This window comes from Zophobas morio, unplaced genomic scaffold (assembly GCF_036711695.1).
Source record: "Zophobas morio isolate AGI-343-1 ecotype UQ-CSIRO unplaced genomic scaffold, CSIRO_AGI_Zmor_V1 ptg000026l, whole genome shotgun sequence".
Taxonomy (NCBI): Eukaryota; Metazoa; Arthropoda; class Insecta; order Coleoptera; family Tenebrionidae; genus Zophobas; species Zophobas morio.
This window is the reverse complement of record NW_026972131.1, coordinates 6142934-6161293: the sequence shown is the minus strand read 5'-3', so window position 1 is coordinate 6161293 and position 18360 is coordinate 6142934. Positions and strand designations below refer to the sequence as shown.

General features: G+C 33.9%; 1 protein-coding gene across 2 annotated transcripts in view; it reads left to right on the top strand.

The window, feature by feature from the left end:
• LOC135136108 (nephrin) overlaps window positions 1–18360 on the top strand; it is a 669732-nt gene that overhangs the window by 211978 nt on the left and 439394 nt on the right. For both annotated transcript variants that reach the window (XM_064065236.1, XM_064065237.1), the window contains exon 2: window positions 18271–18321. In XM_064065236.1, the coding sequence (XP_063921306.1) occupies window positions 18271–18321 (51 nt within the window). The remainder of the gene's footprint in view (window positions 1–18270; window positions 18322–18360) is intronic.

The following is an 18360-nucleotide window of genomic DNA, read 5'->3' as shown; positions in this document are numbered from 1 at the left end:
GAATTTGAATTTAACCAATCTGCCAAATGGATTCCTCATATATCTAATAAACTATCCACAGTCACACCAATGAATGAATGATCATCAGATAACACTTGCCGAATTAATAAATACTATCAATAAGACACACAACTGGAAATCACCAGGACCAGACAAAATCCATAATTTTTGGATAAAAAAATTAAATTGTGTAGGTACATATTCATTTACTACATCACTTAAATCAGTTCCTTCTTGACCCATCCTCCTTTCCAACATTCTTATGTCATGGTGTAACATACCTAAAACCTAAAGATAACGACACAAAAAATCCATCAAAATACAGACCTATCACATGTTTACCGACAATCTATAAAATATTAACCTCACGCATTACACAAAAAATCTATCAACACTGTTTTAACTCTGACATCATTAATGAAGAACAGAAAGGATGTATTAAAGGATCCTTTGGTTGCAAAGAGCAACTAATCATAGATTCCATCATCTGTGAACAAGCTAGAAAAGAAAATCGAAACATATATCCTGCTTTTATTGATTATAAGAAAGCTTACGATTCTGTCCCTCATTCCTGGCTATGCAAAATTCTGGAATTATACAAAATTAATACTAAAATCTGCACTTTTCTCAAATGTTCCATGGAATTTTGGAAGACCACCCTCCAAATAACCTTAAATGAACAAACAATTCAGTCAGATCCAATAATGATCCGAAGAGGAATTTTTCAAGGCGATTCTCTTAGCCCGTTATGGTTCTGTTTAGCAATAAATCCCCTCTCCGATATCCTGAATAGCTGCAATTATGGGTTCAATATAAGAATTAACAAACAAAGAGAAAACAGAATAAGTCACTTGCTGTATATGGATGACATAAAAATATATGCAAATACACGAAATCAGTTAACAAAGCTATTAAATCTGACTGAACAATTTTCCGGTGATATTGGTATGTCTTTTGGTATTGAGAAATGTAAGACCCAAGCAATCAGAAAAGGCGTCCAACACCAAGTACCACATATAACCCAAAATAACGAAATAATCGAAGCCCAAGAACGAAACGATACATACAAATATCTGGGTTTCTGTCAATCCTCCCACATCAATCATACCAAAACGAAAACACAGTTGAAATCAATACCTAGCGAGATTAAAATTAATATTGAAGACACAGTTAAATGGAAAAAATTTAATGAAAGCAGTAAATACATTCTGCGTTCCATTGCTAACATATTCTTTGGGAGTCATTAAATGGTCCAAAACTGATCTTGAAAATTTAAACATCGCAACAAGGAAAATCTTCACACAGTATAGAAGGCATCATCCAAAATCGTCGATTGAAAGATTCTCATTACCAAGACAGAATGGAGGAAGGGGTTTCCAGAACCTAGAAAACTTACATCAGAGACAAATCTCAGATTTGAAGAAGTATTTCTTGAAACAAGCGGAAAGAAATGAAATATTTCGCACCATCACAAGGGCAGATTTGAACCGTTCGATGTGATAGCGTTCACTGAGACTTGGTTATCAGAGGACATTAGTAATACTAACAATGAGTTTTTTTCAAACAACTACAGTGTACATAGAAACGATAGGAACTTTAGAGTTTTGGGTATTTCTTTGGGAGGTTGCGTCGTTTTGGCGCTAAAGAACAAATTTCAACATACTCTTCTTGATTTTTTCATGATTACTAATGTTGTATATTCCGTTGACATCGTCGCAATTTCAATTAAAAATTGCAACAACTCAAAACTACATATTTGTTTCTGTTATATACATTTCATGATTTTGATCTTTTTTTGAACGCTTTTCTAACAATTTTAAAGATCTCTGCAGTAATATAATAATAATTGGTGACATTAACTGTTCATCCTTTGTTTCCGGACAACCCAATAGATTTACTTCAACCCTGAATAACTTCTTTCACTACTTGAACCTTTCTCAATATAACACTATACGAAACTCTTAGAATACAAAGTTTGACTTTGTTTTTGCAAATTTTTATTCTTCCACAAGAAAATCTGACCTTCCTGCGGTTAGAGAAGATAAATATCATCCCCCTTTGGAAAGCTTATTTCACTCACAAAGTATTAATCTCAAGCAATTCATTTCTACAGATAGTCAAGTAAAATTCTTTTTTAAAAGGGTACATATTCAGTCAAATCCTGTGCCGCCTGGCAGCTTTTCAGTCAGATGTGACTCCGTCTATATGTCACTGGAGAAGTTGACTTTATCAGAAGTACTGAAAGTTCTCAAGCGATCTAAAAACATATTAGCTTCTGGTACTGACGAGATTCAAAGTTTTTTACTAAAAGACTGTGCATCACTGCTTGCTGATCCACTATGTTATCTAATTATTTAACCTGATATTAAAAAAAGTGCCTTTCATTTGGTATGGAAAAAATCTGTCATTTGCCCAATTCTCAAAACTGGAAATTCAACTGAGATTGAAAACTACAGGCCAATTTCTATTTTATGTAATTTTGGCAAGGTACTAGAAGTATTGTATAAAAGAATATATCCATTGATAAAACACATTATTTCGCCCAGTCAGTGTCGACTCATGGAGAGAAGATCGAGTTTAACTAACCTGATTTGTACCACATAGGATTTATCGGAAGTAATTGATGACCATGGAAAAACTGACGTCGTATACACAGATTTTAGAAAAGCGTTTGACCAAGTTGATTGCTACATACTGCTCGTGAAACTACGTAGGATAAGGTTTTCCGATTCTCTTCTCGCTCTCTTTGAGTCTTACTTATTCATCGAGAGCACTGCGTAAGATATCAGAACAATCTTTCCAAATCTTTTAACTCAACCTCTGGTGTACCTTAAGGGTCAAATTTAGGCCCACTATTATTTCTTTTATTTGTAAATGACTTGCTATTTGAGTTTTCATGTCAGACACTTTCATTTGCTGATGTATGGAAAAATAGAAACAGTCAACGATTGCTATATTATACAATGTTTTACTATATTTGTCCTACAATAATCATCACACTCGATAAAATAATTCAGTTTGAGTTGTTCGTTGATTTCTGAGAATAATTTCCAATTTCAGTTTGACATTTGGATTTTGCATGATTAATCCAAAGACGCGATCGCCGAACTTCGACAGTGCGATGGAATATTTCGCAACAAATCGGATCGGGCGCGGATTTCAAAATACGATTTTTAAAACCTTCTTCGACCTCCACAAAGGCATCACTCAATAATAGCTTTAAAATGATCTGGGGAGATATTATAAAATAAAAACCAATTTGCCATGTTAATTGCCAGTGTAATTGGGTTTTGTAAACCTGTTGTAAATATATATATTATTATTATTATAACAGATTTTTAATTTTTCTGATAACAGAGAGGCACAGGCACGATCGGCAGCCTCTTCTATTGATCTTAGTTCACTTGACAAACTCGTTTTTTACTTTAAGAATTACTTTTTAGTAATGTCATGAGTATAAACAACTTGTTACTACGGAAACGAAATATACATTCAAGACACACCTGATTATTTGTTAAATATTTTTTAATTATTAAAATTATTTACCAGCTTCATCAGAACTCTCATAGTGACGGCAAAGAAAAGGAGCTTTATTTTAAGTTACAATTTTATTTGATACTTGGTTTATTGTTCATTAACTGCAAATGATCTAAATTCCTTCTTAGACTACAAATTCTTGCACGCTTGCTTGAGTATAAACTTATAGATTGTGAAAATGTACGATATTAGATAAAATGTAAGTTGCATAAATTTCGTAAAATATTCCTACAAAATAACATTATCATAATCTTACAAACTTATATACGTGAACGCAAACCTAAGTTACGCCTAACTAAAACTGAAAACGAATCAAATATGGAATCAGTATTTCGAATTATGAAATCTCGGAATAAACTTAATGAGTTCGTTTAAATGTTTTACCTCATTTAAGTAAAATATTGTGGAATTAATTCCAAAAATAACGAATAAATTAACTCAGCGAGTAAGAAACTTAATATTATTATTAATAAACGTAGGACGTAGTAATATTAACGATGTTACTGTTAGTCGGGAATACTTTTTATTCTGGCAACACCAATGAGATAAAAGTGGAATTCATAAGGTACATATTTTGTTTTGATTTAAACACTTTAATTTGTATATTTTTTATTGACATTAAGTAAGAATGTTAGTGCTTTTTATGCCCTATTTACAAGAGGCACTCAGGATATAGGACGCCTCTCTAAAAAAATTTTGTGGTATATTAAACGTTTATGGAATAGAAAGTGAAGAATAAGCATAAAATATAAAATTATTGCGTCTGCATTGAACCGAATTTGTGCTTGTTTGCCAGTGGCCCCATCAAATATCTTTTGAGCAGCAGTAGGTGGTAGTTTTTGCTCCATTTTTAACGCAATGGCATAAATAGTGTGAACTGTAGATTAAATGGAACACAAAATTGCAAACCGCGATTGTCAATTAAAAAGTTCTAAACCCAGATAAAAGCTAACTCAACCACATAAATGGACAAATAGAACCTCTAACATATGGAGTTAAATTAATGATATAAGGCGTCAACTTCATAAACGAGAGGTCCTCGGGTAAAAGGCGGGGCGGACCCCAACCTTTTTCTTCTGGATCAAATCAAGCAGTGGCGGCTCGTGAGATTTTTGGTAGGTTGGGCAAGGTGGTGAAGCGGTAGGTACCTAATCAAAAGTATTTTATGTATCACGAGGTTCTTGCAGCGTAGTTATTCTGTACGTTTTTTGGTTTGAGCTCCGTTTTAGCCAGCATAATTCCAAAATTTGAAAAATACACCGTTCGGCAAGAACCACGTGAAGGTTCGGAGCGATATCTTGCCGGGGAAGGAAAAAATGAAAGGTCATTGTTAGTGTGGGGCATTGAAGGTTAGTAAATATGTAAAAAAAACTAAAAATAAACTCTACATAAAAAATAATAAAACCAATATAACAAATAATAAAAATAAAAATAAAAAATTCTCAAAACATAAAAAAATTCTTAAATAGAAAATCGTAAAAAACAAAAAATAAACTCTAAATAATAATTAACAGTATAACAAAATAAAAAATATTCTAGAGTAATGCTTTTTGAAACTCTTGAGATAAAAAAAATTATGAACTGGTATTTGGCACATTTTTATAAAATAAGTCAATGCGTCTATTTTTTTGTAAGGCAAAATGGTCTATTACTCTGTCATAAAATTGTGTTGTTTGGACTTGTTTTTTGATCAAACCCCTTTCGATGGCAATCTTTGATAAACTAGATAATCTCGTCTGAGTCATTGAATTTCTAGTGAAAGTTTTTATTCTTTTTAAAGTTGAAAAGCTTCTTTCCACTGAAGCTGAAGTCGAGGGTAAACATAAAGCGATACAAAGCAATTTATATATTTCTGAAATCTCATTTTGCAGATCATTAATAAAAATGAAATTTAAAATGTCGGCATAATTTGAAGAATCTCCAAGTAGGTCTATATCTGAATACCACACGCGCAACTGACTTTGCAACTTAGCTTGGGTGAACATATTTTTATAATTCTTAAGTAAGGAATTAACTAAATTTTGGGGAAACGTTTGTCTGTATGACATAAATTTGTCTTTATTCAATAAATCTAGAAAATCTAAAGTTGCCATATCTCTAAATCTAACTTCTATTTGAGTAGTTATTATGTCAAGAATTTCATTAAATACGCGTTTGAAATACGTTTTAGGATCATCAATTCCATCATAGTTCGACTTACGTTTCTTAGATAAATTTGGTGGCTCAGTAATATTGGAAACTGTATTATATATTTTATTAAAATAATTGTCATTTGATCTGAAATTATTTAATGTTTGCTGCAAATTTTCTATTCTTTTCTTACAGTATGATATGTCTGTCGATTTGGACTGAATTATATCGAAAATGAATTCTGTTTGTTCAAATATGAGACTGAAAATATGAAGCAATATTAAAAAATTAAAATTTTTCAGGATTTTTTTAAAGCCTATCGCCTCTCTAATCGCATCGCCGTCTCTTACAAAATCTTCGGAATCAATAATTTTGTCAAAAACAAGTACAAGTTTATCCCTTTCTTCAATTATAACATTTATCAAACGTGATTTAAAGTTCCATCTGGTGTCGGATCCGCTAGGTATTCTCCTAGTACACATTTGATCTAAAATATTAGTCCTTTTTGTTGATTTAGAAAAATATGTGGGAAATCCTTTTATGTTTGCAAAAAAAATTCGACATTCTTTAATAGATGTTGATGCGTCTTGTAATATGAGATTTAACCTATGAGCGTAACAGTGCGTGAACAGAGCTTGAGGAGCTATCTGCTTAACCCTTGATTGTAACCCATTCAATTCACCAGACATTACGGAAGCACCATCATAAGTTTGACCGATTAGCTTATTAGTGATATCGTATTTACTAAAATTTTCTATTAACAAATTAAATAAATCGGCAGCGGTTCTACCTTCACTAGCGTCAAAAAATCCCATAAAGCGTTCAACAGCTTTACCCTCTTTTACATAACGAAAAATTACAGATACTTGAGATCGGCAATTAATATCAGTGGTCTCATCAACTTGCCACGAAAAAAAGGGGCTCATTTTAATTTCGTTCTCTATAATCTCACTAATTACTTTATTAATACTTTCAATTAACTCGTTTTGAATAGTTTTTGAAAGCCCAGTGAATACCGAAGATTCATCCAAAAATACCTTAAATTTATTATCATATTTGGAAAGCAGTGACGCTAATTCCCTAAAATTTCCCTGATTTAAAGAATCTCTTGATTCATTGTGACCGCGGAATGCTTGTTCTTGGGTTGCTAAATAAATGATCATATCAATCAGCCTCGTTATTATTTCTCTATTTTCTTTAACCAGTTCATTATGCTTTAAAATACTTTGAACATGGGCTGAATCTATTGAATCTTGAATATTATTTTTTCCAAACAATTTAAATTTTAAAGACGCATGAGTATGTTGTTCTGAGTTTCCATGTTTTTGCAACGATTCGGATAAGTGTTTTAAGTCGTCGTAGCCACTAGTCCAAGGACTTTGCTTAGTCTCAGAAAATAAAAGACAACTCCAGCAGTAAAGTTTGTTTCGCTTTTCGCTTCCCGTGAGCCAGTTATACTTATCGTACCAATTATTATTAAACCCTCTGTTACCTCTGCTGCCTTTATTTTTCATTATTAAATTTTTCATTTGTGGACGTGGTTTCAATTTTACTATAAAAAGTTTATCATCATAATTTAGTCTGCTAAATTTAGTCTCCAATAAGAAATTTACGACATCATCATTATTGTTGACCACCTCCCGGATGTTTGTATTTAAACTAATACCTGTACCTGATGTTGAAGGCGCTGACGATGACAGAATACTGCTGTTACAGCTTGTCAAATTGTTACCATTTGCCATGATTTTTATGTTACGATTATTGCACTACAAAACAATTAAATTAAATCACCACAACCCCTCAGAACACTAAACAATTTTGTAATATTTAACGGTTCACGATGTGACACGAGGCAACTACGAAACTATCCGATTGGGCAAGCCCAGCCTGTATCGTCAACCCGTCAGCCTTACCAGCGGTGGCTGTGTGCATTACCGAATACAATGTTACGACATTCGAAATAGTAGATAAAATACGAATCTGACACAAATCGGTTTTTTTTTCAGCCAAGATGTGGAAAAATTTTTCACTATAACGATTAGCCGTAATGAAAATTGTTTTAGTTCGTGTTTTGTCCGTATCATTTACACTATAAAACAAATTGATTTTATTAAAAAAATGATATTACTGATTACTTGAAAGAAATTATGTACCTATAATTTTTAATTCCATTTTTAAATTCTCATTATAGCAACTACATTTTTCAGCGAAGCCCTAATCCAGTGCGTAGTATGTACTCGTATTATTTATATGCTTTATATGTGAGCTCTGGGCAAGCCCGAGCTTGGTCACTCGTGGTGTATCCCTACTCCACGCTAGCCAACGCAACAGAGCCTGCGACTATGTGGTGTTCTCTGTTTTTCAGACTAATCTCGGTATGGTAGATGCGTAAAGATTAATTCAGGCGTCTCGGGCTAGCCCGAAGATCACTTTTATCCGAAAATAAGGAGTATAACGAGCATGTTGAACGTAGGAATTTTAAGGAACATAATTGCAAGGATTTGTTATTGGATTTATTTTGTATAAAATTTGAGAAATTCATATTTTATTAATTTTAAAACCTCGAAAAAATTAGGTTGGGCTCTGCCCACCTTGCCCACTCCCACCAGCCGCCACTGAAATCAAGAGCGGTCAAACCTATTTTCCAGAAAATTTGACAATACAGTAGTTTTATGTTGATAAAATTCACTTGAAACATATTAACAGGATGCTTCTTTTTTGTATTACGAAAATTAGTTTTAGTTTAATTTCAAATTGTTTAGAAACACTTTTTTGCATCCAAGGAATTAGGCAAGTTATCAAACAAGCAAAAACAGTCGTAAATTATTGCCCACCGTTTCCAATTCCTATTGTTCTGAGTTTATGGTGTTTTAGAATAAAATCGGGTCTTCGCACCTCTTGATAGCAGAGACGCCGTTAACAACCCACTGTTATCTCTGATATTTCGATGTGTAGTTGTTAGTGACACGACGGTTAGAATTGTTTATACACGGTGACCCAAAACAATTCGTGCATCAAACAGTTTATTTTATTGATCACATGAACAACGGCTTACCCTATTTCCCTATAATTTTGGAAATACAAATATTGTTGTTGTTAGTATTACATTGCGCTTATCCAAAATGACATACTTTACTAAAATATTGATTAATTCAACAGTCATCACAAAATTTTGATATGAAAAAACTCACTTGAAATATACGCATAGCTTGTTTCTTTACCTGTACTTTACCACTACACACATGCGTATCTTTATTTTAATTCATAGGGATTATCGTAAAAAATTAAATTCGCATTTTGCACCAACTCGAAATCAGTAGAATTTTCAAAACTGGCAAAATTGTCACCTTTAATCAATCAAAACCACGGCCTCTTTAATAAAAAGATCAACTTTTACTCTGTTTCGTTAAAGCAAATTACAATAGAAAGCACTAATTACCCAACCAATTTTTGAGGTTAGCAGAATCAATCAAAAACCTGTGTTGTTACGTCCCTAGGGAGTGCAGCGGACACCCGATCTTAGTTGGCTATGTTAAAGGTTATTAATTCACAACAGTCGATGTGGACAAGTGAACATAATACTCTTGACCAAATTTTTAATTAGACACCCTATATTTGTAGAAAGTCTAATTTTTCCACTACTATTTTTATTTATTTTTTATCCCAGGAGCACTTTGGATGTAATAACAGACGTAACCAAATAAAGACAAAAAAATAAACCTATTTGGATTTTTCGCAATTAACCCAGAGAAACTTGTCAATCAAATTTTAGCAATTTGTTGTAAATATAATTTTTTAATAATTTTTGGTTTAAATGGGTTATAAAAGTTATTGTTATTGGAAAAAATGGATGATACACGTGAATAAAGATTTATTTACTCGCCGAAATTATTTATTGGCTAAGCGCCCGATGTAATAAACTTTCCACTCGTCGGTCGAATCTGTCTTTATTCGCTGTACCATAAATAACTATTTGCAAATTAAGGTAGGGTTATTTATTAAAAAGGAAAGTTTTCGTGTAGGTTTGTTAACAAAGCAATGAAAGTTACTCAACATCATGTATGATATATACTCGTAGGACGTCATATGTGGAAAAACGAACTTGAAGTCGAGATAAAATACTTTTAAATGTTTATTTCGATTCATCAAAGTGTAAACTCGTATTTTCTTTTCAGAAGGACCAAATGAGTCCGATAGGCCGATCTGGGACTATCCCGAGATACTGAACAACATTTGATGGGATTGGAAACGGATAGAAATACAATGTCGGTTTCGTGTCTTAAATTTAGTTAACCGGAATAATCCCTAGTGGGTTTCTACTTTTCATTCAGTTCCAGAAGTTAATTTTTTCCTGGCTGAATAATTTGAAATTTTCGATTCGATTTCTGATTTGCTCGAAGCGAAACAGTTTACAAAGAAGTCGCTATTCAAAATAAAAGAATTATTCTAATAGTCCGTCTACGACTGCTCTTAAAATGAAAAGAGGAGCCATAGTAATGGGCTGCTCGGGAGTGGTGAATCAGTTCCATAAATAAATAATTCTACTGACACAGTTTTATTATTCTCCAGATTCTTCCAAACAACCGTTGAACCCTCGTTTCCTTTCGTTTTTTTCTGCTGGATTTCAGTCTACTTCGTTGTATGAAATATCCGTATTGATCTTAGATAATCTCTGTTTTGACATACCTACAGTAAGTAATCTGTTTTTTTCTGGTTAGACTGTCACAAAATCCGGCTCACGTCTACAAATTGATGGATGGAGACATTACGGTGTGGTATTAATGGATCTATTCTCAATCAAATATTAAGCTATTCCCATGAGTTCAACTAATGTTTAAACAAGGTTTTAGTCTCCATCAATGGTGTGGTCAATAATTCTGGCCAAATCGATACACCCTGAATAATTTGAAGCTACACACAAGCAAAGTATTTCAACCTCTTAATTTAATACACATTTTTCATAAACAATGTTGTTGCGACTGAATCAGTTTTAGCTTTACCTATTATTTCTTCCGATACTTAGCAACTTGCATTTCCTTATAGTTAATAAGAAAAGTAAATTCTAATCAAATCCTCTTCCATTATGTAGTGATTTTAAATCGCTAGCATAAACTGAGGAAAAGCTGTAAGATTATTAAGACCCGGTTTACAGAAGCTCAATTAAATATTTGATTGCGATAAAATTTTTATCACTGCGTTAAAGTACCACGTGACTGACTCTACGTCAATCAGACGTCGCTAAACCCCTCGTTAAATGCGTGATTAGCTTAATTCAAACATTGTATAAACTGGCCCTTATACAAGAAGACAGATCTGTTGTGAACGCCATTTTCAACTTTAGTAGAAACACTGTCGTTTTCAACCTTGATTTAAAATCCTAACTGGTGAGAAAGGTGTGGGGGCTGGCAAGTCCCACAAAATTGTATAATATTTGTATATTTGTATATAAGCTGTATTTAATTACTTCCAACCAGTATCACCCCGACACTTTTTCTTCGTCCACATGCATGTCGTAAAACCTATCTTTTCTTTACCCTTCTCAATAATTCTTATCCTTTGAAATACCTTCCAAGAACCCTTTAGACACAACTGTTTTCGCCGCTTTCTACCGACCTTTCTTTTCATTTTAAATTCACAAACTCCCTCATCTGCTGAACCGACAACGACAAAATAAATACGCCAAAACGCAAGTAATGTTTTAATGATCTGATCACCCCACAATTATTCAAGTCAGTCTTTTCCTATTTAGAAAATTGTAAAGTCGTGACCAAAAACCGGTACCTTTCATTAGTAAACTAGTGTACTTCATGAGCGAGGGTAGACCTGTTTCAACGAATCTAGACTAGTTTTTGCACTTATTTGCTTGCGAAAAACTTGTCTCTTACTTTGTACATAAAATACTTTTCACTTTCTGAAAATCACTCATGCGTTTAACTGTATCATTATACTTTCATCAATTTTACTTTGTCTCCTATGAATTTTACAGCATACGCTCTAGCAAGTTCAGATATTAATTTTTAACCATTTTTTGTAAAGTTAGGCAATAAATTTTATGAAAGTCATCAATATCTTACAAAGAAATTTAATTGGCAATTTAAAAGTTGTCGTGAGTCGTAGGCTCATCCGAGACAGATCAATACTAAGTGTGGTTAATAACCGTCACAGTATTGTTAATTATTTAGCGTTAATTAAGTGGGTTCACATAATCAAATGGGGTCATTATCTACCCTGAGTAGTAATTAAATAATTCCGTCTGATAGGTGCTAAAGGATCGAAATTCACGCAGCCTGCATTTATTCTAATTGATCTCTACATTTCATCAGTTAATAAATCAGTCTAATGGCTGTTTCTTCAGTTAACGGCTCGTTAAGTTTAGTCTATAGTTTGACCGAGTGAGATAATTGTATCCTTAGACAACAAACATTTGCAAAATATAACTTTTTTTCGTATTAAATGGAGCTTTCTCCTTTATGTTACTTCGAATTTTCATTACAACCTTGAGCTGTGCTTTTTCGTCGTATATCACTGCCATTGTGCGTTACAGCCACAATCAGGTAAGTGTTTGGGCACGCGAACTGTGGCAATTAAAATAATCATTATGTAATCCGTTTCATAACAGAAGCAGAGTTTCAACGCAGAAGGAGTAATCTATATCTTGAATATCATGTTTCCCGTCGCATCGTGAAACTTGGCAAGATGAATGACTTCTTGGGCTTGGGCAAAAAGTTAGAAAGCTTTGCGGCGTATGGTGCTGGTAACGTGGCATTTAAAAGGCGATTTATGTTACAAAAAATGGCGTAATACGATTTTATACTTAACGCTTTTGTATGGAATGGATTTATACACGTATACTTTTATGGTGCTATGGATTTCAAATCGTTTTATGCGGCGCGCTATTTTTTTATCCCTGTTGAATTTCAACGATGGAACGGTGATGTTTACCTTTATTAAGTCAACATTATGCAAAAGCGGCTATAATAAATTAATCAATACGTTCCATAAAACTTCCTAAATAGGTAAACTACATGACAAGGCAGCGAGTTTGAAACTTTGCAATACATTTACTGATTTATGCAGTTTAAATTAACCTGGATCAAGGTTGCAAAACTGGCTTTTCACTGCCAAAATTACTTTGCTGGTTTATTTTAATTAATTCCCGGTCTACTTACCTTTGATGTCGCTTTTAGTCTATATGAGAGCTCAAATGCCAAAGTGAAACTACATTAAAATTACATTTTGGTCGTTGCACTTAAATTTGAATAACGCGAAGTTTATTCATTGTGGACAACTCAATGATTTCAGACAGAGAGTAAACAAAAATACTTTCACGGAATATGCTTTCATATTTTAATTATCATCATACATTTAACAGTTTTCAGAATTACCTTAATTAGAAAAATATGACTCATAGCTAGCTTGAATTACATACATTACAAGCTAGACGGAACAAAAATATGTTCAAAAGATTACATCAATAAAACAATAATCACGGATTGTTAGAATTCTAATTTGGCTAGATGCGGATTAGAATGCAAATAAGCACGAACAAGTAAATGATTGCAGTCATCATCATTAAAAAGCGTCCCTGTAGAATATTGAACATGTTAAATGTACTGAAAAAATTAACTATTAACAACACAAGATTTAAATTAATTTGGACTTTGGTAAAGTACTACTATTATTCATAACAATAAATAATGGCGTGTAAAGTCTGCAAAAATAACGTCAGTAGTGATGAAAGAATTTGTAAAAGAATATGCCATGTGCTTGAATAAGTCGTACAGAATTCGTGGTTAACGGATGAAGTACTCCGGAGCGCCGGGGTTGCTCTCAAGCCGGACACACGGATCTCAGGTGGTGAGCGCCCGCGAAAACACGAGAATAAAATAAAACGGCAAGGAGTATTTTAAATAATAATCGAGTTTATTCCCTGCCACCAGATACACGGCTAAAATATAATCCTACGGCTAAGTCCTAATTAACTACAAAAAATTAAATAATCAAAAAGAATTAAACGTCCGGAACGGTCGTTCCTCCGAGGCGGCGACTTCCTTCAGGACGGGCTTCTCCTGGATTTGGGGGCGGTGACCTTGGAACCACGAGGCGTGCACGACGGTTTAGACTTTTACCGGTGACGGTTGTACGGTTTTTCAAAAACAACGCAGCCACGACACTTCTTCATCCTTTGAAGCTTCAGGCCGGCTTTACCCCCGGCTCTCGCGGTACGCGTCACGGTTTCCGGCCCGCGAAAATTCGCTTCATTACAATATATATCGAAATTTTGTTCTCTGAACAACCTAAATCAACAATATTGAATAAAAAACAAAAATCTAAAAATATTAGATTTGGTACTGCCAACTGACAATACTGATATTGTTATGGAAGATAGAAAATAGTCAACAAGATTATATCTACAGTAGAAGAACGCGAAAGAAATCATGACGTCGCCAAAATTTGCCTGGATATTGTACAACTCTTCGAAGTCCCAAAGTGCAAATCTCTTGGAATAAAATTTTCGCGTGCAATGGTAAGGAAGTTTCGTGAGTTTTCACCAACGAAGAACTACCCATCAAAGTAAATCTTTCTAGAGATTTGGGACACTTAATACCGAAGGATATTCTGGAAACCCAGCGCTGGACAGCCTCTAATCGCTTGATATATCTCGATAATAGAGCAGACGAAACACCAATCGCAAATTCTAAAATTGATCTGACACAGACATTAAGTAGTTGGAGAGCTGTAGTAGCATTTCTCATGGAAGATTTAAAAACTTATTAGAACCCCCAAGTTCGTAAAGCAGGTAGGTCTGACCAGTTGTTCACTCCCAAAAGTGTAATTGTCCGCGATTGCGATCCCTTTCTTAGTGTTTGATAGCAACAACCACCCATTGGGCCATTTATTGATTGCCAATATACCACCCGTCATTATGAAGGAAGATTTTAGTCCTTTAACAATATCAGCAGTGAATGTGAAACACAACAGAGGAGCCAGCACCGGTCCTTGCGGTAACCCAATTAAACCCCGAATTAACTCATCACGTTCGTCGAGAAATCAAAAAATTCTTTAGACTCGTTTGTTTTGTTCCTCTTCACAAAAATCTTGGGTAGAATTCGAAAGAATTATTAGTTTTAAAAGAAAAATCATGTTCTATTACTTTTGTCTGCGTAGTTATATCACTGTTATTTTAATTTATAGTGTTGCACAGTGTTCCCTGCAACGAATACTATTAACAATTTTAGTTACCTAGTCGTCCTGGTCCTGATTAATATTTTTCAAAAGTCGTTATTAATATACGGATTGTTTTTTAGACATTGGGTTATTTTAAGAATTTGATTGTCTTTGGATTATTTTCCGAAAGACGGTTTGTTTCGAAAATTAAAAAAATGCTCTTTATTAATTCATTACCTGTAAAGATTCATAATCTACAAAAACTGCTGAAAAGATATATGTATGCTTTCAATTTTCTTCTCATTTGTTGCCGAATTTTTTCAAAAATACCAGGGTTGTTTCTTGTCACATTACAATAAAGCATCTTTCCGAAAATTATTCAAATAATCCAACGAGTATTTCCCGATTTTTTGCCGCATAAACACCCTTGTTTTGAAGACAGATTTTTAATTTTGTAAAAAAATTGTAAAATATTCAAAAATATTACTACATTTTTTAAAGAATACATATTATTTGATAATATTGCGATAGAACTGAAATTGCATGTCTGAGGAACGAAACAAAGCAAGGAGGATACAATCAAAATCAAATTTCTTGTTACAAAGCAGTCGGTGGCATAAGAGGGGGAGACAAACAGGGCATACAAAACATCTATAATATTGTTACGAAATACACTCTTACGCCGCCTCGGTACGACGCCTATGGCCGTCGAGAACTCTCTGGTCTTACGCCAATGATGATTCATTCTCAATGCGACTGAGCGACGGAGAGCTAAAGAAACGCCTGGAAACGGAAGTTGCGAATGGGGATTCTGGAAAAATCTAGAAGCGGTGACGCAGGGTTTCGAGAAGAACCGCGTGCTGTCCACCTTTGGGGAACGGATTCTTCAGCTAGTTGAGACAAAAGAAGTTGCGTCGGAATTATTTTATAATCGCTGTGATAGTTAGTTGTGTAAATTCTAGTTAGTAAGGAATAAATTGTTGAGCTTTACTCACGCCAATTTTATTCGCCCGTACAACGTAACAATATACACTGACCGGCATAAAAAACCGGCCACCCTGAAAAATTTCGCAAAGGCAAACTGTAACAAATTATTAATATAACTATTGAACGTTATTTTATTAAAGAGAGATTCACCATTGACATATGATGTACAAGTTAACAAAAAAAAGAAGACAAATAAACGCAGAATTAAACTTAATTTAACAAAATAACAGAAACAAAGCTACAATTCGCGTGAAAACGTTTATTAACTGCCAAACTTATATAATCAAATGACGAAAAACACTGTTTACAAAAACAGTCTCTTTTATTGTTTTAATTAAGACAATATCGTACCTACTTGATCTGTTTCTGTTATTTTGTTAAATTAAATTTAATTCTGCGTTTATTTGTCTTTGCTAATTTGTACATCATGTATCTACAGTGAATGGTTCTTTAATAAAATAACGATCACTAGTTAAATTAATAATTTTGGATGGTTGTTTTTGCCGGTCAATGTATTTTCCGGTTTATCTATATATCCGGTAGCTGTGTAACTAGTATCTGCGGAATACAATACAATAATTGCAATTACAGTTACAAACAAAATTACGATAACCTAAAACTTAACAGAAGCGGCCTAAGCTACCAAATTATTTCAAATCTTGTTCAATTTCTAACCCTAGAGAATTATAAGGCGACAGCTAGACAACTCAATGAACATTTGTAGACTGCAGTTTTGACCTCCATTGATTTCAGCACTCACCAGTGCCAGTGGTGAGATCAAGTGAGGTCAAAATTGCAATCTTTCGTTGAAATGTGGTTATTGATGAGAACAAAGGAGGTTAAAACTGCAGTGAAGAGCTCGTCATTGAGTTATCTAGTGTTTAGAGTTATAAATTCATCAGCGGCTGACGGTTTTCATAAAAAATGGAATGACGTCAGTATTGACATGCTTAATCGGATGGGGCTCTTGTCCGGGAAGTAGCTGTTTCTACCCACTGGTTTGGATCAATTAGCAGCAATATTTGCGACACAAATGTGAGTTACAGCCGACGTATTGTATCGTACTAAATTTCTAATACCTTGTTTAAAATAATTTTTGACATTATGGTTTTAAAAATTCTATCTCTGTACAGATACGTCGGCACCATATTGAAGCCACGAATGTGGATTTCTATACTTTTAGAAGAACAAAATAGTTATTTATGATATAAGTGTTAAAAATGGAACACAGGAACACACGAACAAAATAAAATGGCTATGATTTAAAGGGGCTGTAGTATATTACAGTTTCGGTCAGTTTGAAAATACAAATTGACTGTTCAATAACACATTGGCTGATAAAATATGAACAGTGAAAAAGCTGGAGACGGGGAGAACATATCTTGAAATGAGTAGCTCGCTCAGTATGTATTTGAATACGTGAAAATATAATTAGACAGTAAAATTAATAAATGGGCAGTTACGGGTAAGCAGTTGCTAAATCCGGATCAGTCCGAGAGAAATATTTGGCTAAGCAATTCTCAAACATAGAATTTTTATTTAATTTTAGCGGATTTTGAGTAATTATTTTTGACAATTTTGATTTTTATTAATTTGTGTTTTAATATTTATGTTACCGATTTTGTTATATATTACAGATTAAATAACGTTTAACTTTTACCGAATGCTGAAAACTGACCAACTATTTTGTGACACTGGCAGCTCAGACAGTTAAATCAGGTTAACTTTAATTAATTAAATTCAATGAAGAGTCAAAATGAGCAAATTAACAGTCGACAGAATTATATATATAACAATTGATTCAGTCTCCGCTAAACTCTGTATGTATAACCTTCTATCAACACCCCACTTTCACCCCGAAATAAATTTAAACACTTTTTATATGCCCAAACCGAAAAACGCGTATTTGATATTCGGCTACTGTTCGCGTTCTCTAGTTAAAATTTACCCAGACGGGTGATAAATTAATCTCTATCTAAGCGGATTATTTATTGAATCGTGGAGCAAAAATCATGCAGTTCAAAGGGCATGCGTTAGAGTAGCACCGAGAGCTCACGCAATGTCAACACGCAAGACTAATGAAAAGTTCTTCTCATTACCGAGTTTTATATAATGGAATTTTTTAGCAAAAACCCAGAATTTTTCCAGCGATACTAAATGACCGAGATTAGCACACAAAGGCCGTAATAAAACGTTGACCCCCCTCTATGTCTCTTAAAAAATACAACAAAGCGTCAAATTAATTTATGAAAATTCTGGGCCGGACTGTTATTAATTACCAGGTAAAAGAGCCGCAAAAAATCGGGGCCGCAGCTTGATTCTGGACCCTAGTGCTAATTTATTTAGCGGAATTCACTCGTTTAAAGTCGGCGTAATTGCGCCACACACTAGGGCGATTTTTTTCCTGTTTTCCTGCTGGAGTTTTACTAAATTTAAATGTTGTTCCAGGGAAATTCATCAATCACTTCGGCGGCCAAGTGGGAGATTACCAGACGAACCGTAAGTAAATTCTGTCTGCGTGTGTATGGGTTGTTGAAG